The sequence below is a fragment of the Colias philodice genome, chromosome 31, assembly GCF_061535455.1.
Source record: "Colias philodice isolate Cphi_HAF_F1 chromosome 31, ilColPhil1 Martin Lab GWU primary, whole genome shotgun sequence".
NCBI classification, from domain to species: domain Eukaryota; kingdom Metazoa; phylum Arthropoda; class Insecta; order Lepidoptera; family Pieridae; genus Colias; species Colias philodice.
Window position 1 is genome coordinate 3,919,932 of NC_143116.1, and position 26,810 is coordinate 3,946,741.

A 26,810-nucleotide genomic window follows, 5' to 3' on the forward strand; every position below is an offset into this window, starting at 1 on the left:
GGGGCAATATAAAAAAATCATTTATAAACAAAAAATATTGTTTGTTTGAATGCGCTAATCTCAGGAACTACTGGTCCGATTTGCAAAAAATATTTCACTGTTAAATAGCCAAGAGCAATGCGGATAAAAACCGGGGGGTATACTTAGTATGTATGTAAAATTCTCGTGTAACAATATTTGTTACCGTACTCCGAATCGGCTGGACCGATTCTCATGAAAATTTGTCTAATGGGAAAGAATTATCTGAGAATCGGCCATTTATTTTTTTTTAATACTCCTGTGATAAGAGTCAGGCAGAACAATGTTTGTCGGGACAGATAGTAAGATTGTAAAGATATAGGTACTTTTTGTTACTTAATCTATCTTTTAGATTAGTGGTTATGATAGTTGAAAGTGACAGTCGACTGGAATTATTTGCTTGCCTATAGGATAATTAAAGGTAAGGCCTTCGGCTTCGTCCGCGTTTTCGAATTTAAACCCGCATCGTTCCCGTTGTCTTGGAATTTCCGGGATAAAATTAATCCTATGTGTTAATCCAAGTTACCCTCTATATGTGGGCTTAATTTCATTGTAATCAGTTCAGTAGTATTTACGTGGAAGAGTAACAAACATACACACCTATACACACACATACATCCATCCTCTCAAACTTTCGCATTTATAATATTAGTAGGATATGTTAATTATTAACAATACCTATTTAAATTGACACAAGCAAAGTCATGGTGTTAAACAAGTCAAAATAATTAAGATAAACATCACATAAAAAGCCCCTGATAACGTGATGACAGACAAAAAATCATTGATAAGGAGATTTGTTTGGTGATAACATTTTAATGTCATAATATGTCGTAATATATAATTGTTAGACCAGCCCCCGTACTATGTGTTCAAGCAGTATTACATCCAGTGTGGAAAGAGGACAGCGCTATATATATCGTATAGCGCCATCTCTTTCCCACTCTCAAACTGAAACATTTATTTATTCAATTAGACTTCTAGAATCACTTTTGAAACGTCATAACATATTTTTAACATTTACCACCGATTCGGAAAGCAATATCCAAAGAGAAGAACCGGAAAGAAGAACTCAACAAGAAACTCCATAATTGCTCTTTAAAATCATGTCAGTATTACAATTTAATTTTACAAACTATGTAACAGCATAATTTTATTATCACTAGCTTTCCACCCGCGGCTTCGCCCGCGCAGTCATAGAAAAACCCGCATAGTTGCCGTTCCCGTGGGATTTCCGGGATAAAACCTATCCTATGTCCTTTCTCGGGTATCAAAATATCTCTATACCAAATTTCATGCAAATTGGTTCAGTAGTTAAGGAGTGATTGAGTAACAGACAGACAGACAGAGTTACTTTCGAATTTATAATATTAGTATGGATATTATCCATATGAAGAACTGTCCTGTGGTTTAATAATACTGGAAATAATCTATACTAATATTATGAAGCTGAAGAGTTTGTTTGTTTGAACGCGCTAATCTCAGGAACTAGGTACTGGTCCGATTCGAAAAATTCTTTCGGTGTAAGATAGCCCATTTATCGAGGAAGGCTATAGGTTATATATATCATCACGCTAAGACCAACAGGAAAGCAATGCGGGTGAAACCGCGGAGCACAGCGAGTACTGCTATAAGATCTCGTGGTGAGGACCTCGGACTTCAAATCGATAAGTTGGGGGTTCGATACCAGACAGGGGAGCGTGCAGGTAATAAATTTTTCAATTTATCTGCGCATTTTATAACAAATAATTGGTGAAGGAAAACATCACAAGCAACTTCATAAGAACCATCCTCGTACTTCGAGGAATAATTAAAAAAAGAATTAACGAAATCGGTTCAGCCGTTCTCGAGTCATGCCGCTTACCAACACATTTTGCGATTATATTTATTACTAGCTTTCCACCCGCGGCATCGCCGGCGCAGTCAAAGAAAAACCCGAATAGTTCCCGTTCCCGTGGGATTTCCGGAATAAAACCTATCCTATGTCCCGGGGTAAAAAGTAGCCTATGTCCTTTCTCGGGTATCAAAATATCTCTATACCAAATTTCTTGCAAATTGGTTCAGTAGTTAAGGTGTGATTGAGTAACAGACAGACAGACAGACTTTCGCATTTATAATATTAGTATGGATTTAATGTGATACATACAGATCACCCTTGTTATTTGTTGGATGAAACAGAAACCATTGATGCATTCTTACTAACTTTCATTTATATGTTAATATTATAAACATAATTTTATAGCAAATTTAATTAGTATTTATATTTTAAAGCCTATAGGTATACAGGGTGTCCCACTGTTGGTATACTAAGCTCAAAGGAGGTTATAGATTTGCATAGTACGTAAAAAATACTTATAAAATTCCAGACGCAGTTTTTTTTTCAAATAGATGAATTCTTAAAACTCTATGTGTACACCCATAACAAGCAACCCGTCCAGCTTTGCTACCAGCACGTGAGCTATCGTTTAAGATTATGTTTTCATAGACAAAATGCTCACATTAGCGAAGCGGTATATGCCGGCTGCGCGAAGCTAGAGAAGAAAACATGGATTTTCAAGAAAAATTTAACAAATTTTTTTTGATGTAATTTTGTTGTTTAAGTATTTTTTACGTGATCAGTGTATGCACCACTACAAGTGCCTTCGCGCTTAGTATACCATTAGTGGGACACCCTGTATATCGCTTCTAGAGAGTTTATTACCTATTCATTTGTGAAAGCTTAATTGCTATTGCAATAATTTTTATGTCCTACGATGACCCTTGTTTATAAATATATCTACACTGTATTTATATAAAACTATCGATCCGCCCCGGCTTCGCCTGTGGTATATGGCCTAATGCCTATAGCACTCAGGGATCACGTACATCCATACTAATATTATAAATGCGAAAGTAACTCTGTCTGTCTGTCTGTTACTCAATCACGCCTTAACTACTGAACCAAATTGCATGAAATTTGGTATAGAGATATTTTGATACCCGAGAAAGGACATAGGATAGGTTTTATCCCGGAAATCCCTCGGGAACTATGCGGGTTTTTCTTTGATTGCGCGGGCGATGCCGCGGGTGGAAAGCTAGTAATATCTAACAGTGTTATCCTAAAATCTGTTCAGTAGTTTCTGATATTAACATGTTCAAACAAACAATTTAGCTATATATTTTAGCATAGAAATATAATTATATAATTCTCTTGTCATTTTGTTTTTCAAAAGTCCTACTCAATGACGTATGATTTGTATCTTTCGTCTCTCTCTAATTAGTCCTTCTCGCTCACACATAGTAAGCGTAATTTCACAAACAACAATACAATTATTTATTTTTCAGTTTTATTTGCGAACTTTATTATTAGATATTATAATCTTTATGATCATGACGATAAATTACATAAATCTAGCTATTTCCTGCGACTTTGCTTGAAAACGCAGTAATAATATTGTACCTACCTTATAAATGGAATTAAAGAACATTTTAATTTTTTAAACCTTGTGTAGGTGTGGAAGAATCTATACTTAATATTATAAAGCTGAAGAGTTTGTTTGTTTGAACGCGCTAATCTCAGGATCTACTGTTCCGATATGAAAAATTCTTTCGGTGTTAGATAGCCCATTTATCAAGGAAGGCTATAGGCTATATATCATCACGCTAAGACCAACAGAAAACAGTAAAACCGCGGGGTACAGCTAGTATTTCATACGCTCTAGTCTAATCGGCTTGACAGCATCTGTAACTGTCACTTTGACATTTCACGCGTCCGCCATTTTGAATAATGTTGCCATCATTACAAAGGTAATAAATTAATACAGATAATTAAAAATATATACGTCCATAAAAACAAATTATTACATATTAATAACTAAAATTACTCGAAAAACTCACCATCATAATATTTATAATACGTCAAATAATCTGCTGGGTCTGGAAACATGACTCTAGTATAGTATGGCGGCAAACCATAGTACGTAGGATACGGGTAGTGTATAGATAGATCCATTTTTAATCCTTGATTATCTGTGCAATCTTTATATATTATCTGTATTTGATAACACGATTAACTTTTAAATACACTCAATTATTGGTATTCGTGTATATTTCTGTTATTGATTTATATTTTTTTAGATAACGATAGATAATTCCGACTCATCCGTAAACTTTACACACTATTTTTTTACGTGTGTTTTTCCATAGATTCAATTTATCGTTCAAAAATATCGTTTTTCCGTTCGGAAATTTCCTCCCTTTTCCACAGATAAACACTTTATCGTGTCTAATTCGTGTACAAACAGAGACGATTTGTTTTAGCTTACAGCCTTATCGCATCAAAATAGATTTCTCGATATGCGTCACATTCATTTGTACTTGTAGTCTCTGAATTTGAACGCCCATAAACAATAGTTATATGTTTTTAACACAAAAACTGGTACTTTTATTAAAGATTCGCTCGATGTCCTGACCCGTCTTAGAGCACAGCAATAGACACACATGCAAACACAATTATATTCGTTGTGCACCTGCCTGTGCATCAGGGTGAGCATAAAGAATGGCATATGTAGGCTTTTTGAAAAAGAAAAAACAGAAAAAAGCACGAAATTCCAAATTCAAACGTCCAAAACACACTAGAATGTTCCACACGAACTTCACAAAGTCACTTGCTATTGTAAAACTACAAAAGTCCTTCACTTGTTATATTGTAAAATTAATTCACTTTTCAATCTTCTTAACGAACAATCTGTACACGTACGAAATATTGCCCATTTTGAATTTAGAACGCCAAAAAAAAGAACACAATTAAAAAAAAATACTTTTTAATTTTTAATTATTAAAACTCCTTGCACGCTTGACACTGACAGTTGGCGTCGAGAAAATGGCGCGAATGAAGAAATGTCAACGCTAACATCGCGCCAACAAATAATGTTATCTTATAATCACATTGTAAACACAATTAATTATATTTACGTTAATTTATTAAATATTTAAATAGAGCGTAGTATCCATGGTTTTGGTTTCACGTATCGTGCTAAAATGGCCGATACGGCATGTCATATTTTGGGTCAATTTTTCAGTGATAAAAAAAATATGCGATATGTATAATCTGTTTTGTTGTAATGTTCGATAATCATGATTCACACATAATATTGACGTTTAAGGAAAAACTTGACTTTGGTATAATTGTTTTTTTAGTTTCCTCGTATTGAGATAAAAAATTTAATAGAATTTATTTTTGAAGTATAGGCGCGTTGAGAGTAAAATTTCGTCGCGTCATGGCAATACCGTCACGTCATAAGGCGACGATTTTGGTATCTATGAATCTTGCCAAAGAAGTTTCACTTCTGACACGTGCTCGGCACACACTTTTTTAAATATGAGCTTGTAATATACTACATTTCAAATGTTATTTACGGAAAAATGTTAACTTATTATATGATTACCATTATTACTTAATACCTACACTTATTAATCTATTTTTATCAACGAAATAATACATTATGTGAATGATTTTTGACATTTTTTATCTACATTTTCCCTAAAGTAGCATTATTTTATTAACAACATGATTTTTTGCGAGAAATATTCAAGTTATTAAGTTAAAAGTCGTGTAAGTACAAATACTTTCAAATCAAGAAATTTTGGTTGAATTTAAAAGACTTTGGATTTTTCTCCGAATAAAAGATATCTGTTGAAAATTGAAATAAACAAAAATAATAATTAATAACTATTAAAAACTTGAAACACATTATAGACAGAATAAAATAGATTTTTGTCTGTTTGTCTCAACTACTGTACCGATTTAGATAAAATTCGATACAGAGATAGCTTGAGACCTAAGAAAGGACATATAGGTAGGTAATACACCGGAAATCCCACGGGAACGGGAACTATGTGGATTTTTCTTTGACTACGCAGGCGAAGCCGCGGGAAGTAACATAGTAATTTATATTAAACTAATTAAACTGACCTTCGTTCATAGCCATGTCCATCAATTGAAGATCTTCATCATTTAATATAGATTGCAGGAAGCCATCTTGGTTCGGCGCCATTTCCGATGTAGAATTCTGTTGAAAATCGAAAAACCGGTAAAAATCGGTAAATACGTAAAAACCGGTTTAAAAACCGTTTATTTCCACGAAACATAAGCTAAGAACATTAAAAGTGTGAAATAAAGATATTTTTATTTCACTTCCCACCAAATATCCTTTCTTTAACAAACTATTACGTATAACATAATTCATTTGCCTAGCTGTTTAATTAAATAGCTGGATATCATTCTTGCAGTTAATTAACTGCCGCATTGTTATCTGCTTATATGATTGCTTTTAAAAAATAACAACAACAGCAGCAAGAACCAACCAACAACAGAAGCCTGGAAGAGATCGCTGTATTAGCGAAAAGGCCGCCTTTTTGCACGTATTATAATATTGTGTGTTTTTTTGTTATTATTTTGCAAATAAAGTATTCATTCATTCATTCATTCAATAACAAAACAAACAAATATATTAATTTACCTGATAATACACGGCATCGTGTTGTTGAGGATGATGTGCTGATTCCACCTTGTAAGAGCTCTCGAGAGGCGCTGCAGCACCTATGTATAAAAGAACATACCCGTTTATAAACGCTTTTTTAACAACATATGTATAAACCAACACGTTCGTTTATAAACGAACGAAAACAACACTACACAACATAATCGCTTAAACACGATAGCAACATAGGTATTATACAACACATGTGTTTATAGACACTATAACAACATATGTGTAATACAACATGACCGTTTATAAACAGCAAAAACCATATTTAACTTAATTTATAATTTCATATTATTTTTATACTTTCATTTTCTTAACATAGTTAAAGATAAGTATTATACATGCAAAATTACATCTGTGAAAAACCGAATCCGCTAGTAAACAGATAACTCTGTAGCAATCAACGTATAAAACAACACATCTGTTTATAGATATTATAACAACCTGGGTAATTAGGTATGATACTACACGTTTGTTTATAAGCTCTGTAGCTATGACAGTGTAACACAACACATTCGTTTATAAAAACTGTAACAACATATGTGTAATACAACATATCCGTTTATAAACGCTACTACCTGTTACAAAATAAATTTACTACTGGACTGAATTAAAAAATTCTTTCACCGTTGGATATGTACGTGATCCCTGATTGCTATAGGCTATATATGTACCTCGGGCGAAGCCGGGGCGGACTGCTAGTTAATCTTTACTATAATATTATTAAGCTGAAGTGTGTTTGAACGCGCTTATCTCACGAACTACTGACTTGAAAAATTTTTTCAGAGTTAGATAGCCCATTTATCGAGGTAGGCCTATATATCATCACGCTAAGACCAATATGAGTGGAGCTACGCGGGTGAAACCGCGGCACCACTACTAGTAGGGGAGCCCAGGATGCTAAATGTGGATTTACTCGAGCGTCACGGGAACCTATTAGAATTGGTAGATTAGACCATAGCGAGAAAAAAAGGTCCTATAATGTTTTCACTTTTAGCGGTGGGGAAGGGTTTTTTGATTTTTTTTAATTTAAAAAAGAAAAAAATTGGCTTGGAAATACTCAAGCGCGTTAGATATTGATATTTTGCATGCTCCAGGACGTCACTGAAAAAAAGCATACGTTAATCTGACGATTTAAGTGGCGATTTAATCGCTATGAAGAAAGGGTAAAAAATTAAAGTAATATTATTCGAGCGCGTCAGATTAATATATGGGGGGGTTAATTACAATATAAGAAGTCCCCATTTCGCTAATCTGACGATTCGAGCTCAACCTTAGGGAATTATGGATTATTCAAATTTTCCAGCGGGGCCCCTGAGCGCACCCACCAACCATAACTGCTCATATTGACTAGAGGTACTAATGAATAGCTAAGGTACCGTCCCTTAGTCCCTATAGTAATCTGACGCGCTCGAGTAAATCCCAAAATCCCCCTCTTGGCCTCCCCTACTATACTGTATGTTTGCATGTATGCATGTGTGCAAACAGATGTTGCATACATCTTAAAATAGAAAAACCCATTATGATAAACTGATAAATTTGGAAATTATAATACGCAATACTTACTAAGATGATAACACAAATATATAAATAATTAAAAATTAAAATGATAATAAATGATGATAAAAAAGGCCATAATCATTATATACATAATACTAGCTTTCCGCCCGCGTAGTTAAAGAAAACCCCGCATAGTTCCCGATCCCGTGGTATTTCCGGAATAAAACCTATCCTATGTCCTGCCCCATATCTCAAGCTCTCTCTGTACTAAATAAAGTAAATCTATGCAGCACTTTCTGAGATTAGCCCGAACATACAGACCAACAGACAAAAGTTCTAAAAACTATATTTTTGATGCCCCAAGTATTCTTTAAAAAATATTCAATGTACAGTTTTGACTTTCCTACGGTTTTATTATATGTATAGATTAAAATGATAATAAATGACGACAAAAAAAAAATGTATATAATCATTATATACACAATATTGAATATTAGTTTTCATATTATGTAAATAATGTGTTGTCATTCTGATAACAAAATTTGTTGATAATATTCAATATTCATTCATTCTGTGTAGACACATTTGCTTTAAGTATGTAAAAACTAAAATTGTCTGTTCATTGCTTATCAATAGTAATCCATAGGTACTTATAATATTATAAATGCGAAAGTAACTCTGTCTGTCTGTCTGTTACTCAATCACGCCTTAACTACTGAACCAATTTGCATGAAATATGGTATAGAGATATTTTGATTCCCGAGAAAGGACACAGGCCGGGAAATAGGATAGGTTTTATCCCGGAAATCCCACGGGAACGGGAACTATGCGGGTTTTTCTTTGACTGCGCGGGCGAAGCTGCGGGTGGAAAGCTAGTGTTTTATATTTAAACTAGCTGTGACCTGCGGTTTCCCGCAGTACTCCACTCCTGTTGGTCTTAGCGTGATGATAAATAGCCTTATAACCTTCCTCGATAAATGGGCTATCTAACACCGAAAGAATTTTTCAAATCCGACCAGTAGTTCCTGAGATTAGCGCGTTCAAACAAACTCTTCAGCTTTATAATATTATAGTATCGATATCAATAAAAATTGCGCAATTTACTCACGCCAAAGTCAGTCAGTCAGTAAGATAAACAATAACTTATATAATAGATAATTCTCATTTTTCGGACAATAATCTCGTCTAGACGCGCATTCACTTTAGTAATCGTGTTATTGATATGTTAAAAATAAAAATATTATTTTATTTTAACGACTATAATAATAAAATTGCTAATAGTCATCTTTCAATAATCTCTCTTGACGACATTTAAAAGAAAGATTAGTATAAAATAAATAAATATTTGGGGACAATTTTCACACACGGCACGATCTGATCTCATACTAAGCTTTCGCTTGTGTTATGGAAACCAGATGGCTGATAAACATACATATATATATATATAATTTTATAGATAATTAACACCCAGACACAGAGCAAACATCTATGTTCATCACACAAATATTTGCCCCGGGTGGGAATCGAACCCACGACCAGTGGCCTGGAAGGCAGGGTCACTACCAACCAAGCCAAACGGTCAGTCAAAATAGAAAATCTTAAGATATTATTTCGTGGTTACGGGTTTTTCCGCACATATTAATTTTTAACATTGATGAACATAATATAGCGACAAATGGGCTATGTAATACACAACAGTATTTTAAATTTGACCAGTTGTTCCTAAGCTATGCGCGTATAAAGAAACAAACTCTTTGTATGCAGGATAATACCCCGGATACCTACGCGATAACCGCGTATTTTTCATTTGAAGTTTCCTTTGTTGTACAATTGCATCGTTCAAAATATTATTTCTTTGCCAATATATAAACTGTATTATTTTAAAACTTTTTCAATAAATATTTTTTATATTTCTAAAATTCCCAAAGTCCAGCGTTAGTCAGGATATTATTGTATTCATAAACTCCTGAAAAAAAGATGACATTAATAAAAAAAACACACATATATAACTTACCATATGTCTCGCTATGTTTCTCAGCATGCGGGGCCGTGGGGCCGGGGCCGAGTGGGGCATGGGACGCGTAGTTGGGGGCATAGCCGGCCGCACCGTGGCTATAGATAGACAAACAGATAAACATTTAAACAACCGAAAGTAAGCAGTCATGTAGAAAATGAAGACAAAATAACAAGTTAAAAATAATAATAATAATAATTTGTTTTTCATTCGAATTAAATGATCAACTATAGAAAATGTCAAGGCCTGCTTTACTTTAGTATTTAAACTGTTATTCATATTCTAATTTGGATGAAGATTGATTCTCGCAGCTTCTAACATTATTTTGATTCTCGTCGCTTTTCACCTTATTCTGATTCTATCTACTTCGTAACTTATTATGATTCTACCCACTTTGCACCTGACTATGATTATAGCCACTTCGCATCTGATTCTGAATCACTTTGATTCTAATTCTGGTCGATTCTACACTAACCTGATATTATGCGCATGGTGTGCGTGCTGGTGGTAGTGTTGGTACTGCTCCGGTGGCGGTGGTATCGTCAGCAGTGACGCGAGGTCCTGCCAGCGCTGCTCCACCGACATGGAGCGCATGAACGACTGTGGGGAAAGTATATGATTAATTCAAAAAAAAATTATTTGGAACATAATAACAAATTAAAATTAATTATAATAAGGGCAGATTTTTCAATCCTTGGATAAAACTTATTCGTCGAATAATGTATAAAACTAGCATTTTAAAAACGTATTCTATTTGTCCGTATTTGACAGTTTACGTGACATTTTAATATTATCGTGTAATACTTTATTTCTCTGTCCCTATGTCCCATTGTATGCTTAAATCTTTAATTCTGCGCAATAGATTTTCATGCAGTTTTTTTTAATACATAGAGTGATTCAAGAGGAAGGTATATAATTTATTAGGTTTTAGATAAAGCGGGCGAAGCCCAAATGTGTTGGTAAGCGCAAAACTCGAGAACGGCTGCACCGATTTCGTTAATTTTTTTTTGTAATATTCCTTGAAGTACGAGGATGGCTCTTATGGAGAAAACGTAAACATGTACCATGAGCGAAGCCGGGACGGACCGCTAGTTTTTAATAAAGCTTAAATAATATCATCATCTTAATAGCTCATAAAATGAATTCGATACAAATTCTGAACTAATAGATAGATTAAAGACCCTTAATATTATAAAAAATGACGTGTGGCACTCGGGGACTGCCGCGGTAAAGCTATTGCATGCTATGCCTTCAAGCCACACCTCCGCGCCCGTCCCCGTGGGGAGCGTAAGGATTTTCGTTACTAAATTTCTGGATTCGGTCCCCGCGCTCAAGGCCCGCGATAGAAGCTATGCAATAGCTAAAAAAACATACAAAAAATCTCTAAGCAAACAATACTCAACACTAACAAATCCATTCGAAAAAAACCGTTAAAACCGTAATATTTACAGACAAAACGCAAACTAATCGAGTTTCCACAAAAAACCGATTATCGACAAACAGTAGCACATAGCGTAGTGATGTGACATCGTGTTTTGAGTGTAGAAACCGGAAAAATCGATAATTTCACCGCTACACTGTGTACACGGTCAATATTTGAGGACTACTCGTGAGATTTCACCTGTGTCTTTGCTTGGACCACCTGGTCGATATATTATAAAGATATACATACAAATATCACAGTCTTACAATATTATTTAGGAAATATTGTACCTAATACTGTGATAATATTATATCCTTCTAAAATTATAAACGTAAAAGTTTATCAGTCTGTATGTATATTCTTCCAATCTTACTGATATTATAAATGCATTTGTGAGTGTATTTGCATGTATGTGTGTGTGTGACTCTTTCACGAAAAACTTCTAGAAATGTAGACGGATTTTTTTAAGTTTACAATAATATAGACTAACACATGAGCTATAGAACTGCAGAACATATTTGACGACGCGGTTGGCGCAGTGGTAAAGTAACTGCCTACTGAGCCGACGGTCCCGGGTTCGATCCCCGGTCAGGGCAAATGTTTGTGTGATGAACTCAATTATTTGTTCTTGGGTCTGGGTGTTATCTATATATGTATTTATTAAATATTATATTTATCGTCGCCTAGTACCCACAACACAAGCCTTAATTGAGCTTACTGTGGGACTAGGTCGATTTGTGTAATAATGTCCTATAATATTTATTTATTTATTTATAGAAATACTTGATTTTGCCCGGGTTCGTATCACAGGAGGTAATTTCAAAATTATTTTCTTGCACAAATTGGAATACTATTTATTTATATCTAAATATATTTTCAAGCAAATCTATGTAACATACTTAACATCTCGGATCTTCAAATTCTTAGAATATAAAAGAAATAGATTAATTTATTCAAAATACAACAGAAAATAATAAGAATCAAAAAGCGATGCAAACTAAGAATATTTAAAAATATATAATGTATGCTGACGAAACAATTAATAACTTTCAACTTTAAAAATTAATTAATTCACAACTTTTAATTTTAAACCTATACTAATATAATAAAGCTGAAGTGTTTGTTTGTCTGCACGTGCTAATCTCAGGATCTAATGGTCCGATTTGATAAATTCCTTCGGTGTTGGATAGCCCATTTATCGAGGAAGGCTATAAGCTATAATATCATCATGTTAAGACCAACAGGAGCGGAGCCACGCGGGTGGAACCGCGGGGCACAGCTAGTGTACGACCAAAGGACTTTACCCACATTCTCAAAATAGCTGTATAAACTGCATAAACTGTTTTACAAAATATTTTACATACATTCCCAAAACTTTTCTGTTTTTCTCAAAAACAGCATCATAAATTCTAAATAACGTACCACTATTCTAAAAAAAAGCAATATTTTGGCAAAATATTTATTATTTACAGTTAATAAAATAATCCTATTCTTTTATTATCTGTGCCGTTACCACCTGTTCTCAACGACGTGGTATTAAAAAAAAACAACTCAAAAACGACTACCGTTTTAATCTTTTTTTTTTAATGTTGACAAAACACTTCACCGCTTAAGGCGACAATCTCTACTTGTCGCCTGCAAGTTTATTCGAAACTAGCTTTCCGCCCGCGGCTTCGCCCGCTTCGTCTAAAAATCTATACTAATTTTATAAAACTGAAGAGTTTTTTTGTTTGAACGCGCCATCTCAGGAATTACTGGACCGATTTGAAAAATTCTTTCGGTATTGTTAAATTATATACTAAACCTTTCTCTTGAATCCTTAATCGAGAAAGCGACGTTGTTTTATACTATGTAGTGGTGATTAATCGATCCTTAATTAATCGAAAACAATACTTATTTAGATAATACTAGCGGCCCGCCCCGGCTTCGCCCGTAGTACATATGAAAAATAGATGTTGGCCGATTCTCAGACTTACCCGATATACACAGAAAATTTCATGAGAATCGGTCCACCCGTTTCGGAGGAGTATGCAGACTAACATTGTGACACGAGAATTTTATATATAAGAAGATGTACTCATGATATTAATGTAAAGTCGCCGATTCATGACAAGTGTACAAAGTTTGAATTGAATTAAATTTGTCCGTTTAAAGTGGATCAAAATCAGATCTAAAGGAGTCGGTTATAAACATACAGGTGAAGCTAATATAAGCGTGTTAACATGTCATTAAATTGTTTTTAGATGGCATTGAGATAATATTACTACGTATGGAGGAGACACCACGAACAAAATCTGTGCGCCATTTTTTTGCTATAACTAAGTTTTAAAAATTATTATATAATTAGGTACTTACCGATGAAAGTTATTCCTTTGCACTTTTCCGTATTATTTGTATTATTTGTGCAATATCGTAACACACACGAAGGCATATTTGATGCGTTTCACTTTAAAACCATTAAAAAAAACCGCTCAACATACGCCACATGGCGTAATATGTTGAGTGGAACATAAGTGATGTAGGCGGTGTCGTCTCCATATTAATATTATCTCAATGTTAGATGGTCAGTTTCATGCGAATATGTGTGATAGTTTTTTAGATATTACTTTACAAAGTAATTACACTTTATTGTTACACTAAAATATCACATTTTCACACGTCAACTTATGAAGAATATTATGTAGGTAGGAATACTACTATACCTACTACTATAACGAATATTTTTTCAAAGAATTAAAAGTTAAAACTAGATTTAGACGAATTTCAATCTGTATAAAAATGAATCCCCAAATGTGTTGCTAGGCGCAAAAATCAAGAACAGCTGAACCGTTAATTATTTTTTATAATATTCCTTGATGTACGAGGATGATTCTTATGGAGGGAAAAAGCAACCATGTACGAAGCCGGGGCGGAACGCTAGTATTCAAATAAATATTATTTAAAATGCCATAACTGCATCTTAACTAGTCTATTTAGTCTATGGCACGCGTCACTCATTCGAATTGGAAATTTTTAAACGTTTTTCGAATTTCTAACGCGGCCATGTTTATTCTGTCAAATGTCAATATTGGCGGGAACACGGTATGTCAATATGGCGCCTAATATTTGACGAAAGATGTAAATATCAATCAATTGGTAGGTAATTGTGATAATTTAGGGCCGATTTTTCAATGCTTGGATAAAACTTATTCGTCGAATAATGTACAAAACTACCATTTTAAAAACGTATTCTAATTGCCCGTATTTGACAGTTTACGTGACATTTTAATATTATCGTGTAATACTTTATTGGACGGATAAGTTTTATCCAAGCATTGAAAAATCGGCCCTTAATGTTACTTTGATTTAGTTGTGTTTTTAATTATTTATATTGGTTATGTTAACAAGTTTTTTAGCTACTTTGTGTTGTAAATATACTTTCTTTCTTTTGAATATAGATTGCATAATTTACAACAGAAACTTAAATACATAAATTACTAGCTTTCCGCCCGTGGCTTCGCCGGCTTTATCTAAAACATAATAAATTATATACTGAAACCTACCTCTTGAATCACTCTATCTATTAAAAAAAACTGCATCAAAATCCGATGCGTAGTTATAAAGGTTTAAGCAATAATAAGCATACAAAGGGACTTAGGGACAGAGAAAGCGACTTTGTTTTATACTATGTAGTGATACGAATTATTGAAGAAAATTACATTAGCGATATTTATTATTAATAAATACTAGGTTCAGATAAGTCAAAAGCGCTCCTAGAGCACGTTGAAATGTGGCTAATTAGCCGGAATCATGCCATCTCACTTTGACGTCTAATCGTGTGTGCGTTAGTGTGCCGTTTGAAGATCGAATGTTGTGTTGGTAACCTATCTACACCTTTTTACTTATACAGGGTGTCCCACTGTTGGTATTCTAAGCTCAAAGGAGGTTATAGTTTTGCATACGCTGAGTACGTAAAAAATACTTATCAAATTCCAGACGCAGGTTTTTTTCAAATAGATGAATTCTTAAAACTCTATGTGTACACTCATAACAAGCAACCCGGCCAGATTTGCCACCAGCACGTGAGCTATCGTTTAAGATTATGTTTTCATACAAAATACTCATATTAGGGAAGCGGTATATGCCGGTTGCGCGAAGCTAGAGAAGAGAATAGTACGGGATACATCGCCCATTTTTGCAAGTGATTACTATCAAGCTAATTTTTCGTGAGTTACTTTATTTTGATGAGATGCCCAATAATTTCATGTATGAAGCTCTCGATTGTGGTAGCTACCAGAGGAAACAAGGATAAAATATTTTGATATGATGGTTCCCAAATATTAATTACTAACTGAATGTTTTTTTTTTGTTCAATCTCAAGATAATTATCTAAATTATTCGAAAAAAATATTTGTCCTACAAAATCTATGGTTTGATCAAAGAGTCCCCCTTTCCAATGTGTATCGATAACGAAGTCATCATAAATGATTACTAACCAGCTGATTTTTTTATTTTCACTTATTTAATACTTATATAATTCAACAGACATATTGTCCTACAAATTGCGTAATAAATATTTGAGAACCGTCAAATCAAAAATTTTTATCCTTGTTACCTCTGTAAGCTACCACAATCGAGAGTTTCGTTCATGAAATTATTGGGCATCTCATCAAAATAAAGCTACTCACGAAAAATTAGCTTGATAGTAATCACTTGCAAAAATGGGCGATGTATCCCGGACTAGAACGTGGATTTTCAGGAAAAATGTAGCAAAAAATGTTTGACGTAATTTTGTTGTTTAAGTATTTTTTACGTGATCAGTATATGCAAAACTACAAGTCCCTTCCCGCTTAGAATACCAATAGTGGGACACCCTGTATATATCATTGCTTACAAATCTTCAGTTCAAGCTTCATTCGAATGGTAGGTACCCGGAAAAGAAAGTACCTAAGTCCTACTATAGGTACTAAAAGAATCTATACTTAATATTATAAAGTTGAAGAGATTGATAGATAGATAGATAGATAACACGTTTATTCATAGAACACAAGAAAATATACATATTACAAACACAAAACATAAAATCAATCAAAAGACACAAAAAACACAGTATAAAAAAGAAACAGATACATTTAATGTGCACAGTGTTCTACGAACAGGCCTTGGCTCAGCATATATGTCAGGGTTGAAAAACCCCGACGCTGATATTCTGCCAATGCCTCTAGAGGGCAGAAAAATAAAAAATAAAACTTAAATAAATAGACAAGTATAAATAATGTTAGATATATGGAGAGATAAAGGAAAAATAACGAAAACAATTTTAGTAAATATAAAATATCAATAAATAGCAATAGACAATATTAAAAATATAATCAATCAGATGGTACACGATACTAACTAATGGTTCACGGCAGTAACAGAACTATGCAAAAGAGGAAAATAAATAAATAAAATAAAAACTATTGAAAATTATTATTAAATTGATTTTTGGATACCTAAAAGGTACTCCCGATATCAGTTTTAAATCTTAATTTGCTACTAATGTTGCGCATGGGTGGAGGAATGTCGTTCCAACATTTTGTTGCAAAGTATTTGAAACGAGATAAAAAAAGATTGTTTGTTTGAACGCGCTAATCTCGGGAACTACTGGTCCGATTTGAAAAATTCTTTCGGTGTTAGATAGCCCATTTATCGAGGAAGGCTATAGGCTATATATCTTCACGCTTAGGCCAACAGAAACGGAGCAATGCGGGTGAAACTGCAAAGCGCAGCTAGTATCAAATATATGTCACTGCAAACTACACACAAACATCGTTGGAACAGATAAATGCACAGTTATTAAATACAAAACTGGATAGATACTTATATATATCGCGTGTACGAAATTGCCGTCCGTCTGTCCAACATAATAATTTTATTACACCTTGAAGACACCAAGGTCTTGGGCCAAGTATTTATTTACGTAATGTCTGAATTAAAAACATCTTATATATAAAATTCTCGTGTCACAATGTTAGTCTGCATACTCCTCCGAAACGGGTGGACCGATTCTCATGAAATTTTCTGTGCATATCGGGTAAGTCTGAGAATCGGCCAACATCTATTTTTCATATGTACCACGGGCGAAGCCGGGGCGGGCCGCTAGTATTATATAATATGTGTTTTACTGTTTTATACTATCCATATGATATACTAGCTGCGCCCCGCGGTTTTACCCGCGTTGCTCCACTCCTGTTGGTCTGAGCGTGATGATATATTATAGCCTATAGCCTTCCTCGATAAATGGGCTATCTGGCACACGTGTCAGAAGTGAAACTTCTTCGGCAAGATTCAAAGATACCACAGTCGCCTTACTCCATGACGTGACGGTATTGCCATGACGCTACCCTGAAATTTTACTCTGAACGCGTCTAAATATAAGATTCACTTCAAGACTTATTATCTTGAAACTAAAAATTATAATATTATTATTGGGGGTCTTCAAGCGTAGAGTGAACAGGTACCTTCTAGGGAAGCGCGTTCCATCTTAGACCACATCTCAGCTTAACATCAGGCGAGATTGTGGTTAAGCGCTTCCCTATTGCCAATAAAAAAAAAATCATCTACCTTTATTAAAAAAAAAACGTGAACAAATCCACCTTCGCAAACTAGTCTTAAAATTCACCAACCAACCAAATTTAAATATTACAACCAACACATTTTAAACAAATTTTACAACGCAAATAAACTCAATTAATACATACACGTATAAACTTTCCCAATTAACAGTATAATAAAAATAAAGTGGTTTTATTTGAATAAAATTAATAATATTTTATATGGATGTCGCTAAAAGTGTCAAAAGTATGAGAAAGTGTCAGAATTATGTTAAACTAGCATACCGCCCGCGGCTTCGCCCGCTTTGTCTAAAACCTAATAAATTATATACTAAAACCTTCCTCTTGAACCACTCTATCTATTAAAAAAAACCACATCAAAATCCGTTGCGTAGTTTTAAAGATTTAAGCATACAAAGGGACAGAGAAAGCGACTTTGTTTTATACAGTGATGACTAGCTGTTCCACGCGGTTTCACACGCATCGCTCCGCTTCTGTTGGTCTTAGCGTGATGATATATAGCCTATAGCCTTCCTCGATAAATGGGCTATCTAACACGAAAGTTTTGTTCAAATCGGACCAGTAGTTCCTGAGATTAGCGCGTTCAAACAAACAAACTCTTCAGCTTTACAATATTAGTATAATTTTTAACCTAGTGGTTCAGTGGTTAAAACTTATCTCCAATATGATGTATTCGGTTCGAATACAAACAAATAATCAGTCAATATTTTCTTTTAGGTATAGTTGTTTGTTGTTTTTCAATTCGACTGTATTTTTTTTATAATTTTAATATCCAAAAAATATATTAAATAAGTATATTAATTGTATTATAGACTACCTAACTTACATAATATTACGGACAAAACCACGTGCAAAACCAGTATTTCCATTTTTTTTATTCTATTGTTAAAATCTACAAGACTACTAAACCGCATCAAAAACCATTCATCTATTTACACTGTTGCCAAACCAACATACAAACTTTCACACAAACTAAACGTTACTTATACCACCAGTTTAACTTAACCAGAGTTTAACTAACCACAGTTTATCAATGAACCTATAATTTGGCGCACGGTCACTTCAAGGTCCGCAGTTCGGTTCCCGACGTGTGTAATTTTCGCATTCACATAATTCGCTTGTTACGTTTTTAACAAAAAACTATCAAATTGTGTTTTTTTGTCCGCCATTACGTTTGATTGTCCGTTTAATTGAGCGGAAGTTACTATAGTTCAGTGGTTAAATATTAAGTAGGATGAGGGACAAGATTCCTATCCTAATGATCCTAACAAAAACAATATTATAAAGCTGAAGAGTTTGTTTGTTTGAACGCGCTAATCTCAGGAACTACCTGTCTGATTTGAAAATACTTTCACCATGGGATATGTACGGGATCCCTGAGTGCTATAGGCTATGTATGTACCACGAGCGAAGCCGGAGCGGGTCGCTAGTCCTACCCTACTAATATTATAAATGATCACAATATGTGCTATAGAAATATGTACTAGATTTGCCTGTCAGACAATAATATAGCTTTCTACTAGTAGCGAAATAATATTAACTGTGAAAAAATCTATTCTGCATATTAATAGATAGGTATATCATTAAAATTTGTCTTGCAAAATATTATGTAACAATTGGTTTTACCAATCCCTCAGATAACAGGTATATCTTAACTTCTCGATAATCTCTTTTTTAGCTTATCTGTCAGTTAACTTAGCAATATGTGTCAAAAGGTGCTGAATAGACTATGGTCGTTTATCAGCAAGCCGTGAAGTTGCCCCTAACCTTCTTATTATTAACTAGCTTTCCACCCGCGGCTTCGTCCGCGTTTTCAAAGAAAAACCCGTAAAGCATATGCGTGCTAAATTTCATTGTAAATCAGTTCAGTAGTTTTTGCGTGAAAGAGTAACAATTACTTTCGCATTTATAATATTAGTATAGGATATATATTTCATCTTAAAATTTCAAAGCTGGGTATCGAATCTACACTATATTATAGTAATGTTACAACTACTGCGTTTACTAATTACTACTACTTCAAGTTGACCTAGATAAACTATTTTCTAACAAACTATTATAATTTTCTAACTTAACTATTGAGAATTATACTTAAACTTAGCGCTAACTTAACTACTAACTTAAGCACTAAAACACATGCGGTTTACGATTTCATTTAACATGGAAACCTAATTTTAAACTAGATTTATTTTAAACCTGTATATTTATAACTCTACTAGAGCATTAGAGCTAAAATTTAGGTAATAATAATATGTAGTTAAAAAAAACTAAAAAACACGCTTTTCATAGAAAACCGAACTAAAAAATAGAAAATTTTATCAAATTATTGTATTGTCATCGGTCCTCAATAAATCTACAAAGTTTGAACGAAATCTGGCCGTTTAAAGTGGGTCAAAATCGCGCCCAAAGAAGTCGGTTACAAACATACAGGTGAAGCTAATATAAAGCGTGTAAAAAGCGTGTAAAAAGTGACTTTAATAAGATAATCTCATGAAATGATTGTATTGTCACCGATCCTTGATAAGTGTACAAAGTTTGAATTAAATCTGTCCGTTTAAAGCGAGTCAAAATCGAGTTAAAATGAATCGGTTACATAGAAACATACAGGTGAAGCTAATAAAAGCGTGTTAAAATATCAAGAATAATGACGCAAAAACTAAGATCATACTCACTTGATAATCAAGAAAATCCATAACACTATAAACTAAATAAAACTAATAAAAACTAATCTATTAAAAACTTAAACTAAGAATATTGCACTTATTCAGACTGTCCACACAACGTGGTTTATTGCACAAAAAAAAATAATAATCAGGTACTTTTTTTTAATCACATTGTCTATGCCTAAACTGTCACTGGCCGGCGCGGCATTTTTCTTTTTTCATCGAAAAAAAAAGTTAACTGTCAAACGTCACATTTTTCCCGCCGTACCGCGCGTCCGCGCGCCAGACGCGATGGTGTTCACTAAACTTTTCGCATTTCATACATTGTGTACGGAGGTTTTCGATTTTAGTTGCGAAGCCTTCTTTCTTATAACGGACCACCGTCCCGTTGACTTTCTTTAGCTTTTGAGCGCGCAATTAGAAATGAGTGTATGTGTCAAAAATTGCTCTATACATGCCGTACCATTTTGTATTTAAACACTATATGTATAAAGGCGATAATTGCGTGTTTGTGCCTTCAATAATTCTGATATTTTTACAGTTAGTTTATTCGAATCATATTGTTAACATAACAAATTGGTATTTGATTTCATTAGTGTTGAAGTGAGAGAATAGATCTAGAAAGCGCTTTAGGCTACATCTATATAAGCTTTTTTGTATGTATATCGTTATATACGGAACTGAAAGTGTACAATTTGGATTATATATTGGTAGGTATTAAGATTATTAATAACTAGATTTCCGTCCGCGGCTTCGCCCGCGTTATCAAGGGAAAATCACATAGTTCCCGTTCCCGTGGGATTTCCGGGATAAAACCTATCCTATGTGTTAATCCAAGTTACCCTTTATATGTGTGCTAAATTTCATTGTAATCGGTTCAGTAGAATTTGCGTGAAAGAGTAACAAACACACACACATCCTCACAAACTTTCGCATTTATAATATTAGTAGGATAGTGATTAATACAAAAAACCCCGCCTATTCAATAATTAAAAGATAATATATATGATAACATATAATTTTGAAAAATGGCGTCTTAATTTGGCCAATTCTTAATATATTAAGGGTGCTTTTTCACCAATAATGTGTGAGGATGTGTAGTGAAAAATGTGTTTGTAAATAATCAATCGCTTCAAACTTCAAACTAAATCAAGCGATATAATTCGCACATTATTGGTCGTAAAGCATCCTAAAAGATGTTTAAAACTACGGAAGTTCTAAGCGTATTTGTTTTTGTTTTCAATCCGAGCGGAGTCGGAGCGAAATGCTAGTATCTTAATACTATTATAAAGGCGAAAGTTTGTATGGATGTATGGATGTATGGATGTTTGTTACTCTTTCACGTAAAAACTACTGAACCGATTACAATGAAATGTAGCACACATATAGAGGGTAACTTGGATTAACACATTGGATAGGTTTTATCCCGGAAATCCCACGGGAACGGGAACTATGCGGGTTTTCCTTTGAAAACGCGGGCGAAGCCGCGGGCGGAAATCTAGTGTAAAATATAAACTTAGTTATTCAATGAACAGGAAAATAATTAAACTTAAATTTAAAGAAACCTAAAAATAAAGTGCAAAAAACTCCATTTCCCAGTATTGTCTTTGTTAAGTTTTTTAATTGATTTTATACGAATGTTAGATTAACTAACTTCTTGACCAGGCTTAACTTGAAACTTCACTTCACTACATAGTATAAAAATAAGTCGCTGTCTGTCTGTCCCTATGTATGCTTAAATCTTTAACCCATTGAGCCCCAAGCGGCCCGATCGGTCCCAGACACAATATATTTTACTATTGTGTCAGGCCCCGGCCTGAGTTATAGGCCGAATTTTCAATGATTCGATGAAACTTATCCGTCCAATAAAGTATTACACGATAATATTATAATGGCACGTAAACTGTCAAATACGGGCAATAAGAATACGTTTTTAAAATGGTAGTTTTATACATTATTCGACGACTAAGTTTTAACCAAGGATTGAAAAATCAGCCCTCTACGTTTTTTTTATAGATAAAGATTCGTGATTCTAGAAACTTTAAAAAAATAGCCGAATTGACACATTTGGCGATTCATTTTGATAATATAGACTACTAGCTTTCTCTCACAGCTTCGCCTACTTTGTCTAAAACCGAATCTTCACTAATATTAGGAAATATTGATTGTTTGTTTGACTTGAAAAGGCTCCGAAACAACTGACTTAATTATTTCTAATGACTAGCGGTCCGCCCCGGCTTCGCCCGTGGTACCTACATGTTTACGTTTTTTTTTTCATAAGAACCATCCTCGTACTTCAAGGAATAGATTCCGCAGCGCACGCGATGACAGAATTTTTATTAAGGAATTTTTTACACCTTGGGTTACATTATTTTTGGTAAGAATCTCTATTTTTTTTGAAAATGCAATATAGCCTATTAGACCGGGAGATACTGACACAAAATTTCGAGTCATTTGTAACAAGGATGGCGGTTCTACAGGGGTCTTAGTACGCAATGACAAAAAGAAAAATGATGGTGTGAACGCTGGTACCGGTGGCTTAGTCGCGTGGGCGTTTGTCGAACTCGTCGGAAAAATAGCGAAAGTCAAACGATTTGTAACACAAAAATTTTAGAATTTGCCGATAGCCCATAAAAAAGTAGTAGGCGGTAGTGTCATGCCATACTTTTCCGGTGTGACTTACAGCCCGCCATACCGACGCGAATGTGTTGATTTAAATAAAACAATCATTCAACCATTTGTACCAGGCTAACTTTTGCACAGGTAACTATCGTCGTGCAGCCATTTACGAAAATCGCCATGCCATACTTTTCGGACGATTCCAAATGGTCGCCATACCGCCGAAAATCTGCAAAAAATTTTTATTTCGCCAAACTTTTTGTACCAGTATTGCATTTGGATTTTTGGAGAGTATTTGATAAAATGTGACCATTATTATATTTGCCATACTTCTAGTAGGGGGAAAAAGTGCTGTCATACTTGAAAACTTAATTTATTATTAATTTATATAAGTGAAGATTTCCAACACATAGATCTTTGAAATTTTGTATTTATATTTGTTGATCCTCAAACTTACAGGAAAAATAAGTGCCATACTGTTACAAATCGTTTGACTTTCGCTATTTTCCGACGAGTTCGACTAACGCCCACGCGACTAAGCCGCCGGTACCAGCGTTCACGCCATCGTTTTTCTTTTTGTCATTGCGTACTAAGACCCCTGTAGAACCGCAATCCTGTTACAAATGACTCGAAATTTTGTGTCAGTATCTCCCGGTCTATATGTTGCTCAGTGAAGACTGAAGATGCAGCTTTCTAAAGGTGAAAGAATTTTTGAAATCGGTCCAGTAGTTTATGCGTGGAAACCATACATACATAATTACAAACCTAAAACCTTTCCTCTTTATAATATTAGTATAGATTACTAAGAAGGTTGTAAAATAAATCAGATTTTTATAAAATATTAAAACGCGATCAATAAAAAGCCTTTCTCCACAAAGTGGTGCACACAAAAAATATGATTTCCTTGTATCAAGCGCATTGTATAGATCGCAAACGATCCATGGATCATTATTGATCGATGATTGCGCTCACTTTTTGCGCACATACTTATGTATGACATTATAATGACATTGTCGACGGTTTAATTTTTGAGACAGGTAACGGGTTTGATGCCGCGCGATGGTAAAATTTTATAACAGTATAGTCCCTTGTCCCCTTGTGGGGTATGGGATAAATGATAATAATTTAGGATTTTAATCATCACTACATTGTATAAAACAAAGTCGCTTTCTCTGTCCCTATGTATGCTTAAATCTTAAACGACGTAATTGATTTTGATGCGATTTCTTATCATAGATAGAGTAATTCAAGAGGAAGGTAGTAAATTATATACTTAAGTATGTAATTTACTAGCTGCGCTCCGCGGTTTCACCCGCGTGACTCCGCTCCTGTTGGTCTTTGGTGTTATGATACCTATAGCCTTCCTCGATAAATGGGCTATCTAACACCGAAAGAATTTTTCAAATCGGACCAGTCTCTTCTGAGATTAGCGCGTTCAAACAAACTCTTCTTTTGCTTTTTCTAAAGGAGTCGGTTACATATCTACATACACATATAAGCGTGTTGCGAGTAAACCCTAAGTTCTTTCTCATATAAGATTATTTAGGAAATGTACTAATAAGTAGGTACACGAATAATTAAAATTATGATTCATAATATTTAATCTAAAATTATGAATAAATATGATTAGATAATTTTTAATGATCTTAAGGATTATCTGTTAAATATAGATTTATATTTCTACATTAAAAATCAAGTACGTACATATACAAATGTGACTCATATCAGTTGTAAGCTAAAGGATTAATAAATTTGGTAGTGGTTAGAAATGGTTAAAAAATAATATTACTTTCTTTGTGACATTTTAGAAAACTTCAATGAATCTATATGCCATCACGCTAAAACCAACAGGAGCGGAGCACTGCGGGAAAAACCGCGGCTGAATGAATTATACTAGACAGCATCGGCGACTTTGTTTTATACTATATTGTAGTGTGTGAAGTCTCATGTCCCCAAGTGGGGTATGGGTCAGATGCATTATGCATACATCTGTTTCACTGATCGATTTTCTTTAGGGACAAGTAGGTGATCAGCCTTCTGTTTCCTGTCAGACCGTGATAATTTTTTTTCTTCGTCTCCACCTGGAATCGAACCCAGGACCCCTCGGTTCTTCACTCACGCGTTAACCATTGTACCAAGCAGGCCGTAGAAGTATGTAGTAGTAGGTTCTACTACATAATTAACAACCGATAATCACTCTTTGCGCAGTCGGTCAAACATTTCTAAAAACAGTTAACGAAAGTGGAAAACGTCTAGCCCGCAGCTATGTGTCACAGTTATTAATTATAAATATGGCATTTTGTAAAATGACCAGATTAATTTTGTATGACAAATTGTTTTTGTGACGTTTGTACTAGTTTTTATGTTGAGTGTTTTTAGATTTACGATATTGGTAATAAATTGTAATGTAGTAGATTTGATTGAATTAGTGTCGTTTTTTTTATATTAATAAAAAAATGTGTGCGTGTACTTGTGTACACACGTAAGAAGTGAAACTTCTTTATGACCTTATTTTTCAAAAAATAATTTACTATATGCAACTTTACAGAAATACGTCGAATCAGCGTGGCAGGGATAAGAAAAAGATGGCGCGTAACGGAAAAATGTCACGCGTAACGAAGAAATGTTACACAAAATTTTTTTCCAACCCCAATAAAGAAGTTTCACTTCAATAATTGTGATGAATTAGAATATTAAGACCTTTATCTAGCCTTGAATATCCAATTGTGTGTTTTTCAAAGTATGGGTGTGTGTGTTTAAATTTTAAGCCTTCTTCTTTCTTTCTTTCTACCTTTAGCACAAGGAAAATTAAAATCCAAATTAAAATATTCTTAATCACTACATAGTTTAAAACAAAGTCGCTTTCTATGTCCCTATGTCCCTATGCTTATGCTTAAATCTTTAAAACTACGCAACGGATTTTGATGCGGTTTTTTTTAATAGATAGAGTGATTCAAGAGGAAGGTTTTAGTATATAATTTATTATGTTTTAGACAAAGCGGGCGAAGCCGCGGGCGGAAAGCTAGTACTATACCTATATGTATACTACCTAGATAAGCATATACACAATAAAAATACAAACTAGGTACATCTTTTTTCGCGGTCAAGTAAATACACAAATAAATATTTCTCTAGTGAGAGTCGCATATGCTTAGTCATCACTAATCCAATTTCTACACATTAACATCTGTATCTTTTAAACTATTGAACCGAATTTGATGAAACTTTCCAGTTTAAATATAATTGTTACGCTACACATACACACATACTGTATGTAAATTCGTGTATAAACTATTACAGACTAGCTAACCGCCCGCGGCTTCGCCCGCTTTGTCTAAAACCTAATAAATTATATACTAAAATTCCTCCTCCTTCCTCTTGAATCACTTTATCTATTAAAAAAACCGCATCAAAATCCGTTGCGTAGTTTTAAAGATTTAAGCATACAAA

At 34.1% G+C, this 26,810-nt stretch overlaps 1 protein-coding gene across 7 annotated transcripts in view; it reads right to left on the minus strand.

Annotated features, from left to right (window-relative positions):
- Positions 1 to 26,810, minus strand: part of LOC149475215 (segmentation protein cap'n'collar-like) — a 131,375-nt gene that overhangs the window by 13,530 nt on the left and 91,035 nt on the right. For all 7 annotated transcript variants that reach the window (XM_089713560.1, XM_089713556.1, XM_089713558.1 and 4 more), the window contains exons 8-11: positions 10,535 to 10,659; positions 10,060 to 10,157; positions 6,519 to 6,598; positions 5,972 to 6,068 (exon numbers count right to left, since the gene is read on the minus strand). In XM_089713560.1, coding sequence (XP_089569686.1) covers positions 5,972 to 6,068; positions 6,519 to 6,598; positions 10,060 to 10,157; positions 10,535 to 10,659 — 400 coding nt within the window. The remainder of the gene's footprint in view (positions 1 to 5,971; positions 6,069 to 6,518; positions 6,599 to 10,059; positions 10,158 to 10,534; positions 10,660 to 26,810) is intronic.